This window comes from Myotis brandtii, unplaced genomic scaffold (assembly GCF_000412655.1).
Source record: "Myotis brandtii unplaced genomic scaffold, ASM41265v1 scaffold136, whole genome shotgun sequence".
Taxonomy (NCBI): domain Eukaryota; kingdom Metazoa; phylum Chordata; class Mammalia; order Chiroptera; family Vespertilionidae; genus Myotis; species Myotis brandtii.
The window spans coordinates 2,357,029-2,374,867 of NW_005354829.1; the positions used below are offsets into that span (position 1 = coordinate 2,357,029).

The 17,839-nt window shown below is 38.0% G+C and overlaps 1 protein-coding gene across 7 annotated transcripts in view; it reads left to right on the forward strand.

Moving 5' to 3' along the window:
• Positions 1-17,839, forward strand: part of MARCH1 (membrane-associated ring finger (C3HC4) 1, E3 ubiquitin protein ligase) — a 622,174-nt gene that overhangs the window by 567,695 nt on the left and 36,640 nt on the right. For all 7 annotated transcript variants that reach the window (XM_005860516.2, XM_014534989.1, XM_014534990.1 and 4 more), the window contains one exon: positions 12,945-13,125. In XM_005860516.2, coding sequence (XP_005860578.1) covers positions 12,945-13,125 — 181 coding nt within the window. The remainder of the gene's footprint in view (positions 1-12,944; positions 13,126-17,839) is intronic.

The window sequence follows — 17,839 nt, forward strand, 5'->3', positions numbered from 1 at the left end:
ACTCATCTATTGATGGGCACTTGGGCTGTTTCCAGATCTTAGCTATTGTAAATAGTGCTGCCATGAAAATATACTCTTTCTGATTGGTGTTTCGGGATTCTTAGACTATATTCCTAGGAATGGTATCACTGGTTCAAAAGGCAGTTTGATTTTTTAAATTTTTTAGGAAATTCCGTACTGTTTTCCATATTGGTGCAACAGTCTACATTCCCACCAAATTCTTTAGTGAGTTGCTGTTACAATTGAATAGAGTTAAAGCATTTTATGTGTGTTCGTGTGTGTGTGCATGTGTGTGTGTGTGTTTTCATGTTGGCACTGGATGAAGAAAATGTATTTTAGGCTCTCCAAATCTTACTTTATTCTTCAGCATGACATCCCACCCTAACTTTTCAGTTCCTTTCAAACTTGGCCACATACTTGACCAGATTACCTGGTCAATTCTAATTCTAAGTATTCACTGCAAAATATCTTCTACGTCTGGAGTACTCTACCAGCTTCCATCTCCACCTGCCAAAATTCCATCCAGGATCCAATTTTATTTCACATACTACATCTTCCATTAGGCTTAACCACTCCCTACCCCCAATATGTACTTTATCTTTATCTCCCTTGCATATAACAGCACTTGATATGACATACATCACATTGTAACTTGGATTCTAGCTAATTGTGCAATTGTCCAATGTATAAACTATGCAAGTATAAGCTCCATGAAGGGCACAAAGCCTGAGACTTATTTATCTTTTTATTCATCACAGCACCCTGTCTGATCTTGCACATAGTAAATATGCAACAAATTATTTCTTGAGAGAATGATCAAATAAATAAATGAACACATGGATAAATAAGTGAGTGAATGAATTAAGACCGACCATTCTTCATTCAGAGCTCTGGAACTGCCCAGCCACCATGGCTCATTTGTTGAGCATCAACCTATGAACCAGGAGGTCACAGTTCAATTCCTGGTCAGGACACATGCCTGGGTTGTGGGCTCAATCACCAGTGGGGACTGTGCAGGAGGCAATCAATTATTCTCTCTCATCATTGATGTTTCTATCTCTCTCTTCCTCTCCCTTTCTCTCTGAAATCAATAAAAATATATTTTTTAAAAGTACTGGAACTACTGTAAAACATTGATATTTTGCTGAGAGACTTACTTGCCTATATAGGAAAATTTGTATGCAGAAGTATATTTCTAATTCATTCAATGCATTCTTGGTTGTCTGTAAATAAATTACTTTGTCAATTATCCATGAGACTTGAGACTTCCTTTGATGTAATGCTCAGCTAGATAAGATTAATGAATGAACAAAAAACAGAAGGAAGTCTTGGTTGAGAATGAGGTTATGAGGACTCAAACACTTAGCAATCACAAAGAAAGAGCTATCACAAAAACAATTTGAATAAAGAGTCTCTGCCACATGGAGAGAAGAAGACTGAAGAGTTATCATGATATTTTTCTGATAGGGCTGTTATTATGTATGTACCAAAGCCCTACTCTGTATCTGACCAAATATATTTATTTTTACCTACACAGAAAGCAAATGGGTGTGTATTATCTGTCCTTTTGTTTTTTCTTTCCATTTCAATATATGCAGGTAATAAAAATTGAGCCTATTAACTTTAAAATTACTTGCATAGAAATATCTCTAGTTTAATTTTGTCAATCTTACAAACAAACCCCAAAAGAACCTCAAAGCTTACATATAAAATGAATGTTTGCGATGTGTGAGAATGTAGACAAAATCATTTTATAGGGATTATCTCAAAGGGAACATTCCACATTTTTATCTCTCCTGACTTGGAGGATTTGGACACTTTGAGCTGACCCTAAGACTAGTGAGAAAGATCTATTCTGTTATTGGGCACTTGCGGCTGGGACTCGAGGGGTGACACATGCCATCATACAGGGGTGAAACATCTAATGTACTCCATGAACTCATGGAGCCTTCAGAAAGTCCCCAAGGAGGGCCTAGCCCCCTATGAGACTGGATCACTAGGCTAGATGATAGCACAGGAGTCCATGTGAGAATCCTTGACCCCAATCAGGATTTAAACTCCTGTTATCAATAAAATTGAATCATAACCAGAGGTGATGAGGGCCACAAGCAGAGCAATTTAAATAGAATATTCCCAATCCATTGCTGCTCACACAACCACAATAACCTTTGAATACAAATAAGACTTGGCCTCCTCTGCTTTCATTACTGGCACAGCAAGGTGATCATTTTCTTCTCCACGTTTTTCATCAGTGTGATATCTAGTGGGAAGAAAATGCAGCTGATTAGTTGTGACTTTGGATCAGCTCCAGGATCAAGCTAGGAGCCAGGGACATTGCTATGCCATTGTCTTTGGTGTTGATCATTCCCTCCAGCCTGTGCAGATGGTGTGAAGTGTTGACCAAGTCAGTGGTGACAAATTAGGGCATGAAATTAAACTCAGGAAGTCATTCTATGTAGCAGGGTTCTTGTTTTTTTAGTTGAAAATACTCCTTTGAGAAAAGTAAACACTAAAAATCACTTGTGTGTGAAAAGCTGTCACTCATCTGTAGATCTTAAGAAGATTGTAGATTCAGAATGGCCAATCTTATGATTATAAAAATTGTATTAGCTGTCTATAAAATATTTTATCCTAATATCATAATTATATTTTTAATTAGAGTTTACAAGATATTTTTAATCTCAGGCTGAATGGTAGCTTATAATGCTTAGCTTCATTTCTCTAAAGAAAATCTGATTTAAGGTTGTTTGTATTTTGAAATCCAAAAATGTATGCTGACTCCATGTCAATCAGAGTTGCTGGAAACAGCTGTTAGTAAGAATACTATTATTAAATGCTGTCCATCTTCTTCTCTACTTATTAAATAAGAGTTACTTCTCCTTTCTTTATCAGATCAGTTTGCTTGACTTCCTCTGATGCTCAGAGAGGGTATAAAATTGGTATACCACAGTTTGGTTCCTCAAATGTTAATGAAAGAGTAAAGGGTATGTGCAAGGATCATGCATTTCTCACTTTCATTATAAGTGAATTTTCCCGAAACATAAACAAAATGCTGGTAGTTGGTAACAATTTCTGAGAATTGCTAAATCATCTCACTAAGCTCTCTCTTTTGGTTTGTGCTCTGTAATACCTTAAACTATGTTCAAGTAATACCTTAAGCTATACCATTCCCAGGCCATTTATGGTCTAGTAATTTGCCATCTTTACCCTGCCTTTTTAACATTCTTATCATATAAATTACTCTTAATATCATGCTGTTCTTTCCATGCAAAGAAAAAAATTAATAAATAGGAATTTATTCAGCTCATAATAGAAGAACTTAGATAGATTAAACAATTAACAAACAACAAGGAAAATAACTGTATGGAACACAATTTAAGAGCAATGAAACCTCAAGAAATGAAATGAGCATTGTAGGGGAAGAAGATTTAGAGGCTGTTGCATTAATGCTGTGAGTCTTAGGATAGCTTCAACTTAGATGCAGTGTTATCAAGAGAGGGAGGGTATCAAGAATATGAGATTATATTTGAGGAAATTCTCAGAGGCACACATCACCAGAATGCAGTAGGTTGGCAAAATAACCATCTGAGCATTACCTTTAAAAAATACTACTTATCCTTTATTGACAATTAACTTAATCCTTATAAATAGTCCTATGAAGTAGATGCTGCTACTTTCTTATTTTATTGATGAGAAACTTGAAAATACAAGACAAGTAACTTAACAACATACATATGAAGAACTATGATTCTAATGCTTATTGTACTTGTAACAACCACACCAGCATTTCCCAACGTTCATCACATCGGGACACAAACAGAACATGACAACATTTGTGAGTTCACCGGGATTAATGGATAACACACCCAAGACCTTTACACTGCCCTCTAGGCTCAGAGGAAGCAAGATCTTGGCACAGTGGTAATTTATTTGTGGCAAAAGTTATAGCTTATGATCTGGTAAATATTGTAAGATGCTACTAAGCCTGTATGTTAGGGATTAGTGGGAAATAACAACAATAGTATGGTCAAGGTAAATTTGGATTATGGAAGGTCCTATAAAAATCAGGTGATTTTATTTGATTGATGATAGAGTTCTTAAAGAGTGGCCATATATTAAGAATAGCTGTATGTTTTAAAAATGATTTGGAAGGAGCAAAACCTTAAAGATAGTTTGTGTCAAAGGTAATTGATAATTGACCATTCAAAACTACTAGAGAGGTGACAGTGAGGATGAAAATGAGGAAGATATGGAAAACACTGAGGGAGAAAAATATTGCCACATTAATGACAATTTCAATATACAATTTGAAGTACATGGAAGGTTCAAAGATACGGGCAAACCAAGAAAATGGGATATGTATTGAATGGCATCTTTGAGATGAAAAGCTATTTTGGAGAAGATGAGATATAGGAAATAGTAAGTGTCCCTTTGGGAATACCCTGTTATTGAAGTTAGAAAACTGGCTGGAGTTTTTTGCTATTAGAGGGGCAGAGGTTGTTTTTGGAGATGGATGTTTTAAAATCACAAATCCAGGAGCAATGCTTGAAGTTGTGGGCCTAGATTGCCTTCCTACAAAAGGATAGTCAGTATAGAAGGAAAAAAAAAAGGCCAAGTACAAAATTTCCAGGATAAGCAGAGAGGAAATGCTGATAAAGAAATGGTGGTGGTGGTGTAGAAATCAGTCTGTGGGAAAGGAAGAATAGCAGATTGCAACGTTGGAAACGGGATATGAGGTTGTGTTCCTTTAACACAGTGATTTTCAACTTTTTTTATTTCATGGCACACATGAGCTAATTACTACAATTCTGCGGCACACCAAAAATATGTTTTTTGCTGATCTGACAAAAAATAGATATAATTTTGATTGATTCACACCAGATGGCTATTGTTGTGTTGGCTGTTGTCATTTTTTTATTTGAAATATAAGGGGGGGAAAAGGTCCGTGCCCCTGACCAAATAGTCAGATATTGCATGTTTTAAAAATTCTTGTGGCACACAGGTTGAAAATCATTGCTTTAACACTATGTCAGCCATATTGTGCTTGAGTACTTTCAATGATGGGAAATTTACACTCTCCTCAGGCAGCTTCTAACATCTTTTGAAAGCTCTGTTTGTGCCTTTGGCTGTTACTCATTGGATGCTGTTGTAGAACAGAACAAGACCAGTTGCCTTTCACACATCCAAAGAAAGCTGTCATGTGATTTTCACTTCCCTCCCCTTTTCTCCCCTCAGATGTTAAATGTGACTTAGTATTTCTTTTTATTTGTCCCCAAATAACTACACTCATACTTTAGAAGGTCGCCCCTTTGACCTACAATTTTTAATTATTGTAGAAAAGTCTGAGCCATGAATTTACATATGTTGAATTCCATATTATTCCTTTATCATCTCTCACCATCAAAGCTCACCTATCATATCTCCCCTATCATTTCTCACCTTCTCAGGCTCCAGAATCCTAACTTTTTTTTTATCTGTCCTCCATAAGTATTCACTATTCCAAAACCTACAATCATCTTTTTTTGTAATATTTTTTATTGATCTCAGAGAGGAAGGGACAGGAAGAGAGAGATAGAAACATCAAGGATGAGAGAGAATCATTGATTGGCTGCCTTCTGCATGCCCCCTACTGGGGAGTGAGCCCACAACCCAGGCATGTGCTCTGACCAGGAATTGAACTGTGACCTCCTGGTTCACAAGTTGGTGCTCAACCACTGAGTCATGCCAGCAGGGCCTTACAATCATCTTATATGCCCTTCTGATTCCACTTTTCTTAAATTTAAGGTTAGCAATATAAGAGCAATGTCACATGAGTCAAAAAGAGAGAAATTTAAAGGACAGGTTAGTCAACCATGCAAAAAGATATAGGAAAGATAAAGAGTTTAGAAAAGTTCCTTAAACTTGGCTGTAAGGAGAGTGTTGGTAGTTTAGCAGAAAAGTGATAGAAGAAATAAAGTAGATGGAGAAAATGTTTCCCTTTCTTACATCTCAGTTCTTTATGATGAAAAATGTACAGTCTGAAAACTAAAATGCAGACATGAAAAATTGAGTTGCTTTTATAAAAAGTGTGTGATGTATTGCATCTGTTACCTAGCAGCAATTTTTGTTGGTGTTATTGATTATTTATAGATTGACAATAAGGCCTTAATGTGGCATGACATTTATACTTTGCAATATTTTCTCATATATCCTATTTTATTTGAGCCTCATGATAGCCATGTAAGATTTTACAAATAAATAAAACCTACTGTTTAAAAAACTTCTCTGAGGCCATCCAATGTATAGAAGAGCAAAGCTAAATTTAATCCCAATTTAGCCTAACACAGTCTAAATGTACTCCCTGGCCTAGTTTTATTTGAGACATGTCTTTGACTTGACTGACCTGGGGATTCAAATGTGTCAGTAAGTAATGCAGCTGTGCAGAGTCAGAATTCATGACCTTGGTTTCACAAGCATTTGCTCTAAGCAACTTACAAACTATCTTCTCAAAACTATGAGTTCCAAAGAACTGAAAGCAATGACATAGATAAACCAAATTAGTAGTAGTAGTCTCAGTTGCATTAATCCTGTGATAAAATTGACAAATTAGCCATAATAAAATTAACAAATGATTGCCTATGATGTGCCATATATTATACTTTGTGATTTAATCCTCATGACTCCCTAAATTGTATTTTTAACCTCACTTTACACATGAGTAAACTGAGAACTTCTCTAGTTTCCTGGAACAAATAGTGAGGATGTGAGTCAGAATTTGATTTGCTTCTTGTGAGTCTCAAGCACCAGACTATTCCATATTATTTTTCCTATGACAATGAGAAAAAATGCAATCAAAGAGATATGAAGTCAACTATGAGAAACACAAATACTCTACATATAAACAGTTTTTGTCTCATTTCCTCCCATTTTCAAAATCAGTTCTCCACCAACATTGTGATTTACAGTCTCTCAAACCCATTCTTTTCTCATAATACATTAACCATGCAATGGTTTCACTCACCTTCCTGCTCACTGAGAGTCTAGACCCCATGGCCAATGGTTTTCATACCATAATCTCTGATGCACCACAATGCTTCACTCGTTTGTCCTTCCCTTTTCTGACCCAGTGATCTCAGGATGTGAGATTGCGCTATTACCTATAGGATTGCTGTCTGACTGCTGAACACCGCCAAGTCACAATGTACTGTTAATAGCGTCTACTATAAATCCGTGCTGTCTCATCCCACCAGGGACCCCGTGGCTGCTCCACAGTTCTAATATTCATGCTTGGCTAATTTCCCATTACATTCTCCAAGTGGCACTTTCTAATTATTTACAGCCTCTATAAGACCTTAACCTTATGCCTTCCTGCCATCTGTGTATCCTATATGTTGTGTCCTGTATCACGGAAGATATTCAGGCCTCCCAGCACCAGCTACTGTGATTTCCTCTGCCTCCATCACCTTTGATTTTCACTGTCATTTTTTCTCTACCTCTTGCTCACAGGAAACTGTCTGCTTCCCTGCAAAGATAATCCTCTACCATACTTTCTTGCCTCATACTTTCTCAACTACTCAAAAACCTTCATTTAACAATGGAGCATTCTCTTGTCTATGTGCCTTTTTTTTTTCTTTAGGAAACCCTCTCTTTGGCACCTTCACTTCTGCTTTATGAATAAGAAACCTGTGAAAAGAAAATTAAACTAAAACTCAAACTTTCTCTAGTCTGCTCCCCTTTCATTGCTCTGCTGTATTTCTCAAAAAGAGAGAGAGATTATACCTCCTCACCCATTTACTTGAGCACTAATTTCTCACCCAAAGCTTAATACCTTTCAATATGGCTCTGACCAACATGTCTTCTAGTCATTTTTTTGGCTTAGTGAAGTGAATTCAAATAATGAATGCCAAACTCTAAAGTAGGATGATTAGTTCTGAACAAAGAAAAATATCCAAATGAAACCATTACAAACACAGCAGTATCCATAATTACTGTGCTTAAAGATTAGTTAGTTAGAGAGAAGTATGGAGAAAAATGTAGGTAAGGATGTGAGGAGATAATACCAGAAAGATTTGCCAAAAGAGAAATGGAAATGTGGCACGGAACATGGGAAGAGGGAGTTGACAGGCCTGCACGTGAGATGCCGTCTGCAGATTACAGATGGTGACTGCCTTCAGGAGGCCCATATTACAAATGTGCAGGCTGCCACAGCCAGTCATGGAAACCCAGCAAGGTCCTCGGGACCTCTGCACGCTCTGCAGGCCAAGTGTCCCATCTCCTCCCCAATGTCACCATGGTGTTCCAGATTCTTAATACTGAGATGATGGTAATAGTTGCCCAAGTGGGGCCCCTGCCTGCAAATTCTTTTCTCTGCCTCTCAATTTACTCTACATGCTGATGCTATGATCTGAATTTCCTTTGCATATAGCAAGAACCAAGAAAATGTGAGTGAATGCAATGACAAAGAAATGAATAGGGGGGGAAATTCTCAAAGTTACATAATCACTATGGCCTTCATGAATATTTTTTTCACTGATGATTTATTTTTAAAAACTTATGCAGAAAAAAATTATTCTACCAGAACCAAGAAGCCTTGTAAGAGAAGGGGTGGGGAGCAGTGGAGGTCATTTTGAGATACATAAGATCCCTCCCCTCTCCCCCCCACACACAAAAAAAAGCCTACTTTTCTTAAAACTTAACATTAAGGGACTTTTGAAGTGCACACACACACACACGCACACACACAATTTTCAAAATTTAATTTCAGAAATGGTATTTTGTAGTCTGCTCTTCACAGAAAGCTAGAAATAATACAGAAGTAGAAGTTTATTCAAATTATAGAATGTGAAAGTCTCAACATATGCTGATTAAATTCTAAGCAGCCAGTTCATATGCTAAAATGCCAAAAAATGACACCAATGAAGATCACCAATGATTTTACAGAATCACTCAAATCATAAACTATAATTTCCCATAAGGTAAACATGCATCAAAAATATAAATGTTTTACAATGCAATTTCATTGTTGAAATCATTTTGTGCGCACAGTTATTCTGTTGGAAAAAGCATGTTTATATTTTCATTTATAATTTAGCAATTGTAGTTTGTATAAAGTATATCAATTTAAGATTTGTTTAATTCTTTCTGTAATGGCATTATCACATTTTTTTATTTCTAGTAGATATCTGAAGTTTATAATTAGCTCTTAAATTCATTTAGAACAATCTCAACATGGTTTTAAAAAGTCTCCTGGGATCCAACATCATTTGGATAATTTGGGAAAAGTTCAAAATGTTAAAATAATGTAAAAATAAAATTTGTGAAATGGGAATGAAAATGAATTAAGCCCTTGATTTTTCCTGTGGGAAATAATCTTAATTTTATGGGGAAAAAAATGCTGGTGATACTTCAGGTAACAGTTTCAGCAAAATTTTTTTTAAAGGAGTCTGTAAGATACAGTAAGTTGGACTATACAATCAGTAAACAGTTCAGATCAGTTTGAACTCAGTAACCATCAAGGTCGTTGTGTAAATCTGCTTATGAATAAATTACAGTTTTCATGTCAATAAAAAATCAGAGCCTCAGAATCATCTTGACAGCTGTGCAGCATTTCACACATTCGTATTTTCTTTTTGACATTTTAAAATTAAATTTACTGGGGTGACATTGCTTAATAAAATTATATAAGTTTTAAGTGTACAATTCTGTGATACATCATCTGTATATTGCACTGTGTGTCTACCACCCAAAGTCAAATCTTCTTCCGTTACCATATATTTGATCCCCTTTACTATTTACTACCCTCCCCACCTCACTCTCCCTGCTAACCACCATGCTGTTGTCTGTGTCTATGAGTTTTTTTCTTATTTGTTCATTCGTTGTTTTCAGTTTTATATCCCACGTATGAGTGAAAGCATATGGTCCTTGCCTTTTTTTCTGTCTGATTTATTTTGCTTAGCATAATATTCTCAAGGTCCATCCATGTTGTCACAAATGGCAGTGTTTCATCTTTCCTTATGGCTGAGCCGTATTCCTTTTACACAATTGATTTTTAGTGATGAATTATCAGATGGCATTAACTGCTAGTTTTTATTTTTCAAATGAGAAACTGTGCTCCCTGTCCCTGCAGACTGTTCATGGTTCAGCAGGCTCCAATGCCAGGTCAGGAGGGACTTTCACTTTTATTGTGTGCTTCTCTATGTAACCTTTACTTCAACTTCTGTTCCTTGCAGAAGTTGAGGTAATTTTTCGTAAGACGGATTTTTATTATTGTTCATGATACTCATGCATTGTCTTTAACTCATAAACACCATGTTTAAGGTGGGAGTAAGCAGACATATTCTGTAAAGGGATGGATAGTAAATACGTTAGTCTTTGCAACCATATGGTCCCTGCAACAACTCTCAATTCTGCAGGTATAGTGCAAACACAGCTCTACATAAACAATGTGCATGGGTGTGTTTCAATAAAACTTTACTTACAAGGACATGCAGCAGGAAGAACTAGGCCATAGTTTGCTGACCCCTGACCTAAGGGAGTATCTTTGTGTAACAGCAGGGAGAGAAGAGTTTCGAGGACTTAAGAAATATCAACCTCTCTTGCCCTATAATTCATTAAGTTTCAAAGGCTCCAGGGATAAGTATTACAACAAAATGAAGTGCTACAGAAACCCGATTTGCCTTCACTGGTTGCTTTTATAATAAGTCAGTGTTGACGGAACAGTTCCTTTGCTCAGCAGTCTTCTACTGAGCCTGATGGTGCAGCCAACACTCAGTTGGCAATGGGTGTGATACAGTGTAGACTAAGCCTTGATCCCTACAAACTACACCTCTGGAAAGAGGAGATATTTCAGGCTTTTAGATTAAAAATTGGTTCTCAGATAATGTTCAGTTTGTCCCCACCACATCAGCCATTTGTTCGTGCTGCCACAACCAACACTGTTCCTTCCTAACTTGGTCCAGGAGAAGGTGGACTATGCTCTCATCCCACCGCTCCCACCCCTGGGACTTTAGAAGTCAGTGTTTGCTTTTGCTCACTTGATTTTTGCTTAAGAAACGGAGAGTCAAGTACCGCTGCCCTGTGTCCTACTTCTTTATTTTGAGGTTGGGGAAGGGCTGGGTTTCAATTCCTGTATCTTGCTGCAGTAACAAGCTGTGCAGCCATTTCATTTCCCCTGGGGAGGCAGCTGAGGTAGATAGAAGTGTATTTTAAAACTCCACTCTTTAAAACTCCTGCTTCTGGAGAACAGAGCACACAGACTGAAAAGGAAAGAGCAGTAGCAGCAATTTAAACATTCTTCCAGGGCACCACCGTCGCTGAACTCTAAAAGTAACTATACAGATATATTTTTCAATGCTTCATTCCTGCTTCTGAACAGATTTCAAGCAAATATTTCTAATTAATGGTATTATCAACTGTAACAGCTGATCCTATATAATAAAACCCTAATATGCAAATTGACTGAATGAAAGAACGGCCCGTGGCTGACATGCACTGACCACCAGGGGGCAGATGCTCAACACAGGAGCTGCCCCTTGGTGGTCAGTGTGCTCCCACAGTGGGAGCTCCGCTCAGCCAGAAGCCAGGCCCAAGGCTGGAGAGCGCAGCAGTGGTGGCAGGAGCCTCTCCTGCCTCCACTGCAGGCCACCGGGCAGTAAGGAGCGAGGGATCCCAGACTGTGCAGGCCGGGCTGAAGGACTCCCCGGCACTGAGGGGCTCCCCAAATGCACGAAATGCGTGCATCAGGCCTCTAGTTAAATCATAAGAATTTATTGAAGGACTAGGACTTAAATTCACCACATTCAGGTTAACTATGTCTTAAAATTTGAAGATGAGAATTATTATTTCATACACTGTGAATCTATGGCTCTAAAATTCATGGTAATTCAGTAAACTAGTTGAACTCTGAATTCCTTGGAAGATGTAGTAATTAACATTTTGAAACAATAGGATTTACTCTACTTGAACTTTATGCAACCAGTAATTTTTGTAACTTTTAAACAATGATGGTTATGACAGTTTAGGCCATTCATTGTGACCAAATTTGTGTGCATCTTTCTAGGGAACTATTTATAATACTAGAGGCCCAGTGCACGGATTCGTGTACCGGTGGGGTCCCACGGCCTGGCCTGTGCCCTCTCGCAATCTGGGACCCCTTGGAGGATGTCTGACTGCTGGTTTTGGCCCTATCCCTGCAGGCCAGGATAAGGGACCCCACTGATGCATGAATTCGTGCACCAGGCCTCTAGTATGCATGTAAGATGTTTGGTTAATCTCCTCCTGCCCTCCCCTCTCCCCCCTTCTCTCTGAGATGCATCTGTCTGTTCCATGTTTCCATGCCTGTGCGTTGAGCATCTGCCTCCTGGTGGTCAGTGTGTGTCATAGCTACTGATCAAATGATGGAACGGTCTAACGGTTGAACAGTTGAACGATTGCTTAGGCTTTTATATATATAGATTTCCTAGGTGGGAAATTATATATCCACTTTATTCTTTGGTAATATGTTACATTTTTCAGAATTCTTCCTCATTGGTAGGATACCCTATGTCTAAATGATACACCATGCCCCTGTAAATCTATCATCAAATAAAAGAATGAAATTATCAGATTACAAAATTCCTTAGAAGACTTCGCATTTAGAACTTTTATGTATGAAAGCATATGCCATAGATACTGACCTGTTAAACAGATTAAGCTGGGACACAGCTCAATAGTTGTGCTGTTAAAATTGGCTTTAGTGTAGAAGTGTAGTAGTGTTAATGCCTCCTAACATGACTTAAGAGTCGAGCAAAGACTGTGCAAATGAAAGAAAATTAATATCGGTCATAGATGCAGTTCTAGTATCAAGTTGGAATGAAACGGCCATGCCTTCTAAAGCTTAGGGTGCAGTTCCTAATACAGCCTGGGATGAACGAGGGAGGAAATCCATTGGTGGGAGATCTCACCCTGGCCGCTGTGTCCTTCCCCAGGATCTGTCACTGCGAAGGGGATGAAGAGAGCCCCCTCATCACACCCTGTCGCTGCACGGGAACCCTGCGCTTTGTCCACCAGTCCTGCCTCCATCAGTGGATCAAGAGCTCAGACACACGCTGCTGTGAGCTCTGCAAGTATGACTTCATAATGGAGACCAAGCTCAAACCCCTCCGGAAGGTACAGTATTTGTAGGAGTTGTTTTGGAGGAGAGAACTGGTAAAGCTGGCTTGTTTTAAAAATCCAATTGTTTCCCCAGTAAGATTTTGCTAATATGCTAATATCCATGAAGAGTACATGCCTCGTGTGGGAGTCAGAATGTAAAATGCAGCCAAGTGTTTGCAGATAATGCTTCCTTCTTCTCTGTTTTTTATATTCCAGAGCCTCTGATTTTTACATCACTCTTCAAACTAAGAAAAAAAAATAGTGTGTGTATGAATGTTTATTCGTATATGTGCCTGTATGGATATGTATATATGTGCGCATATATATATGTGTGTGTGTGTATGTACATGTATGTGTGTGCATATATACATATGCAAAATATTCTTGTAATTCAATGTAAATGAATTAATGGGAATCAATGATTTTATTAAATTAAAATCAACATTTTATTTACTGATGTCGATTCCCAAGAAGGTTATATAATAGATTACATTAAATAATATGAACTTATCGAATTTCTTGAAAGTCAGGCATTAAGCTAATAGAAGAGAATGATTTTTTTTATAAGGTGTGGACTCTTCTGTGTTTATCTTTATTTGGGGATTTGGTGTGGAGGTTCACATATAATTAGAGTATATAGAAAAAGTATTATTTTCCATAATGTTCACCAAACTCTAAGACAGAGGTAAGTATACTTTTACCTATAAATTTAATCCTCAAGTTCCTCATTTATGTTATATTTTTCTAAAGAATAAATAATTATATGAGTAAAATATAAAATTAACATCTCACTCAAAGCTAGTGGAGGAAATCTTGTAGAGGATGCAAAGAAAAATGAACTTCATGTAATTCATGCTTGATGGCTGGGCCCCTGGATTGTTGCACGGAACATATTCATCTTTTTACCCCACTGCAGCCTGACATATCTGGATGCCTCGATTTCCAAATGAGAGTATAGAGACTGCGATTTAAATAATGAATCTGCCTAGAGCTGCTTTTTTATTTGAATTAAATGCAAAGAAAAAGTGTATAAAAAGAACATTGCTTAGAAATGAACATGATGGGTTTGGAGATGAGCAGAGATGTAAAGCAAACAAGAATATTCCAATAGTCATCTGACCGGTGGCTGGCCAGCTCAAGTCTTCATTAAAAATCTGTAAATTATGGCGAGAGAGAATAGCATCCCCTGCCTTTGTGGGAGCCTTAATTTTAAAATTCTGCAAGTGGTTTAGAAATGTCAAAACTGAGGCACAAAATGCCTCTGGGAAACCCGTTGTCTTTTTTTAACATCTGGGGTGACCTGAGTGCAAAAAGATGACACTATGTTCCTCTGGTCCCAGAGCAATCAAATGACAGAAACAGAAATGGGCCCTTACTCCTTGCCCTTTGCTTTATCCACTGAACAGATGCTGTGTGTTGTCTGGAGAAGCTACATGACACATTGTGCTCCATGATTCTGTAAATTTCTCTTCTGACCCTCCAGGGAACTACAAATTATTTCATAGCATCTGTATATTTCTCCATGTTTTTTTTTTCTTAACCTACATCTATATAAAATTTTCATTTCAACTTTGTCAAACATAACATTTCAATTTGAAAGTTACAATCTAGAATAATAAAATATTCACATTTTATCTTCTTTATACTGTCTACCCTCTCCCCCATTTTGTATAATAAACAATACATGATGCTATATATAACTTGAAAAGTATTCTTATTCTACCTTCATCTTTTATAGAATCATCCCTTATATACAACTCTGATCCTTTCTTAATATTTTATTAGCAATAATTTACAACCCCATCAGGAAATTCTATTTTTGCCTCAACTAACCTGTTTACAAACTAGAGAAATGCAGTGAATACATCTACCCTTTTTAATGAATATGAATATTCATTACATACTAAAGTAATATATTCTTAGTAATGAATATGTTGTGGCAACCTACTGGGCACCTACTATCTGTTGATTAATGAAATATCCTAGTTTTCTTATAAATATTTCCTGTGAGTGGTCATAAATATTAATGAAGGACAGCATGTCAACATCCTTCATTTTTAATAGCATTTATATATCTACAGAGGATGTTAGAATCTCATCCGGAGGTTGCTTCCTAACAGCCCACTGATGTGTTTTATTTGATCCACAAAGATTAAAATTTGAATTAATTACCAATATTTAAATAGGTGATTATATTATGTAAAATTCTACACATAGGCATTTGAAAATCACAGTATCTGGTTTTACTGGAACCATATTTCCATAGGACAACAACCTGGGAGCTAGATGATGGCTAGTCCTTTCAAAAGGCTATTTGCCTTTAAGTTCTCCACATTCCTCAGCCCTTTCTCTTTTTTCAATCCTGAGACTTTGTGCAGTCTCCACTCATCTGAGTACTCTGTGGTTCTAGTGAAGGTATTTGAATTTTCAACTCCTGGTCTAACACATGACTGCTAGACATACATTCTATTCCTACCTCTGTGGTTTATGGGTTAAAAACTTAGAAAAAGTATTTCAAACTTTCACTTTCTTCCTTAAACCTATGGGGCACTGGGATAATACTTAAACGGCAGTATCCAAAATAAATTTTCGGATTCTCAGGTGGTACAAACTATATAGATTTGAGGCATTTCAAAACTTTTCTAGATGGTTTGTTTTGATGGCACTAAGATTCAGCAACAGTTTTCTTTTGGTAGTTTTTAAGTGGTCGTCAAGAATGACAGGCATAGCTCTAGCCGGTTTTGCTCAGTGGATAGAGCGTCGGCCTGCGGACTGAAGGGTCCCAGGTTCGATTCTGGTCAAGGGCACATGCCTGGGTGGCGGGCTTGATCCCCAATGAGGGAGCGTGCAGGAGGCAGCCAATCAATGATTCTCTCTCATCATTGATGTTTCTATCTTTCTCTCCCTCTCCCTTCCTCTCTGAAATCAATAAAAATATATTTTTTTAAAAAAAAGAATGACAGGCATAATAACCCGTGGACACAGACAATGGGGTGGTGAGGGCCTGGGGTCGAGGGGGGGGTCAGGAGCAGGCTGGAAGAGGTTAATCACGGGGGAGGAGGATCTATTTTCAACAATGAAGATTTTTTTAAAAAAAGATGACAGGTATAGCATTTGGTTAGAATATATTCGAAATAATCCAATTAATTGCTCTTAATTCAGTAATTTTATTACAGCTTATAACATTCTAAAGACCAATCACATGAAACAATTACTTTAGCTAATGATTCTGAATTTCTAACATTAGCCAATGGAAGTGGGATATTCTGTTGAGATGAAATAGCTTCTTAAAATAGAAAGGTGTGAAGCTTCATAATCTGATGAACATTGTTGCTTAATAGTTAGTCTCTAAAGATATCAGCAAAATCTTACTTCATTAATTGCTAATAATACTACATGAAAAGCTATAGTTAGTAAATTCCTCAAGGTATGTTAATGTTTCCAGACAAAAACCTTTAAAATATAAATTAAATTAAGAGCTTATTTGAGAAAAAAGCAATTTCTATCATCTTTAAGTCAGTAACTCAGCTACTTATATAACATTTAAGAAACGTCCCATTGCCCTAGCTGGTTTGGCTCAGTGGATAGAGCATCAGCCTGCAGACTGAAGGGTCCTGGTTCAATTCTGAACATGCCCAGGTTGCAGGCTCGATTCATAGTAGAGGGTGTGCAGGAGGCAGCCAATCAATAATTCTCTTTCATCATTGATGTTTCTATCTCTCTCTCCCTTTCCCTTTCTCTCTGAAATCAATATAAACATATTTTTTAAAAAGAGAAAAAAAAGTCTCATTAATCTACTGAGTTACCTGCATCAGAAATAATTCCTAGGGCCAAGAAAAAAAAAAGCCAAAAATATAGCAAGCAGAATGACAACTCAATGAAATTTCAAAATGGACACAGTATCAGTTGGGAAGCATAAACTAACTAGAGGCCCAGTGCATGAAATTTGTGTGGGGGGGTGGGGGAGGGGGATCCCCTCAGCCCAGCCTGCACCCTCTCCAATCTGGTACCCCTCGGGGGATGTCTGACTGCCGGTTTAGGCCCGATCCCCAGGATCAGACCTACACCAACAGTTGGACATCCCTCTCACAATCCGGGACCACTGACTCATAACTGCTCACCTGCCTGCCTGCCTGATCACCCCTAACTGCCTCCCCTGCCTGCCTGGTCACCCCCAACTGCCCCCCCCCCCGCTGGCCTAGTCACCCCCAACTACCCCACACAGTTGGCCTGGTCACCCTAACTGCCCCCCACAGCCTGGTCACTCCTCACTGCCCCCCCTGCCACCTGGTCACCCCCAACTCCCTCCCCTGCAAGCCTGGTCGCCCCACGCTGCCTGCTGTTTGGTCGTTTGGTCACCCCTCACTAAGCCCCCTGCCTGCCTGGTCGCTCCACGCAGCCTGTTGGGTTGTCCGTTCGGTTGCGATGGTCACTTAGGCTTTTATATATATCAGATATCCTGTTCTGAAGTTGAAGAATTGCATAGGGCTCAGGTTTGAATCACTCCTGAGTAGGAGAAACCAGCTGCTGGATTTGTAGCTAAGCTTGAAGATAGCAAATGCTACTGACAATTTATGTCCTCCCCTAAAATGTTCCTTTACATAGCTTTCCATATACAACTATTTGACAAATATATACCACAAATACTCAACTCTATGTATTCATTTATACCTTGTCTCATTTCTACAGATAAAATGAGGCAGTGAATCAATTACCTTTGCTTTAGTAA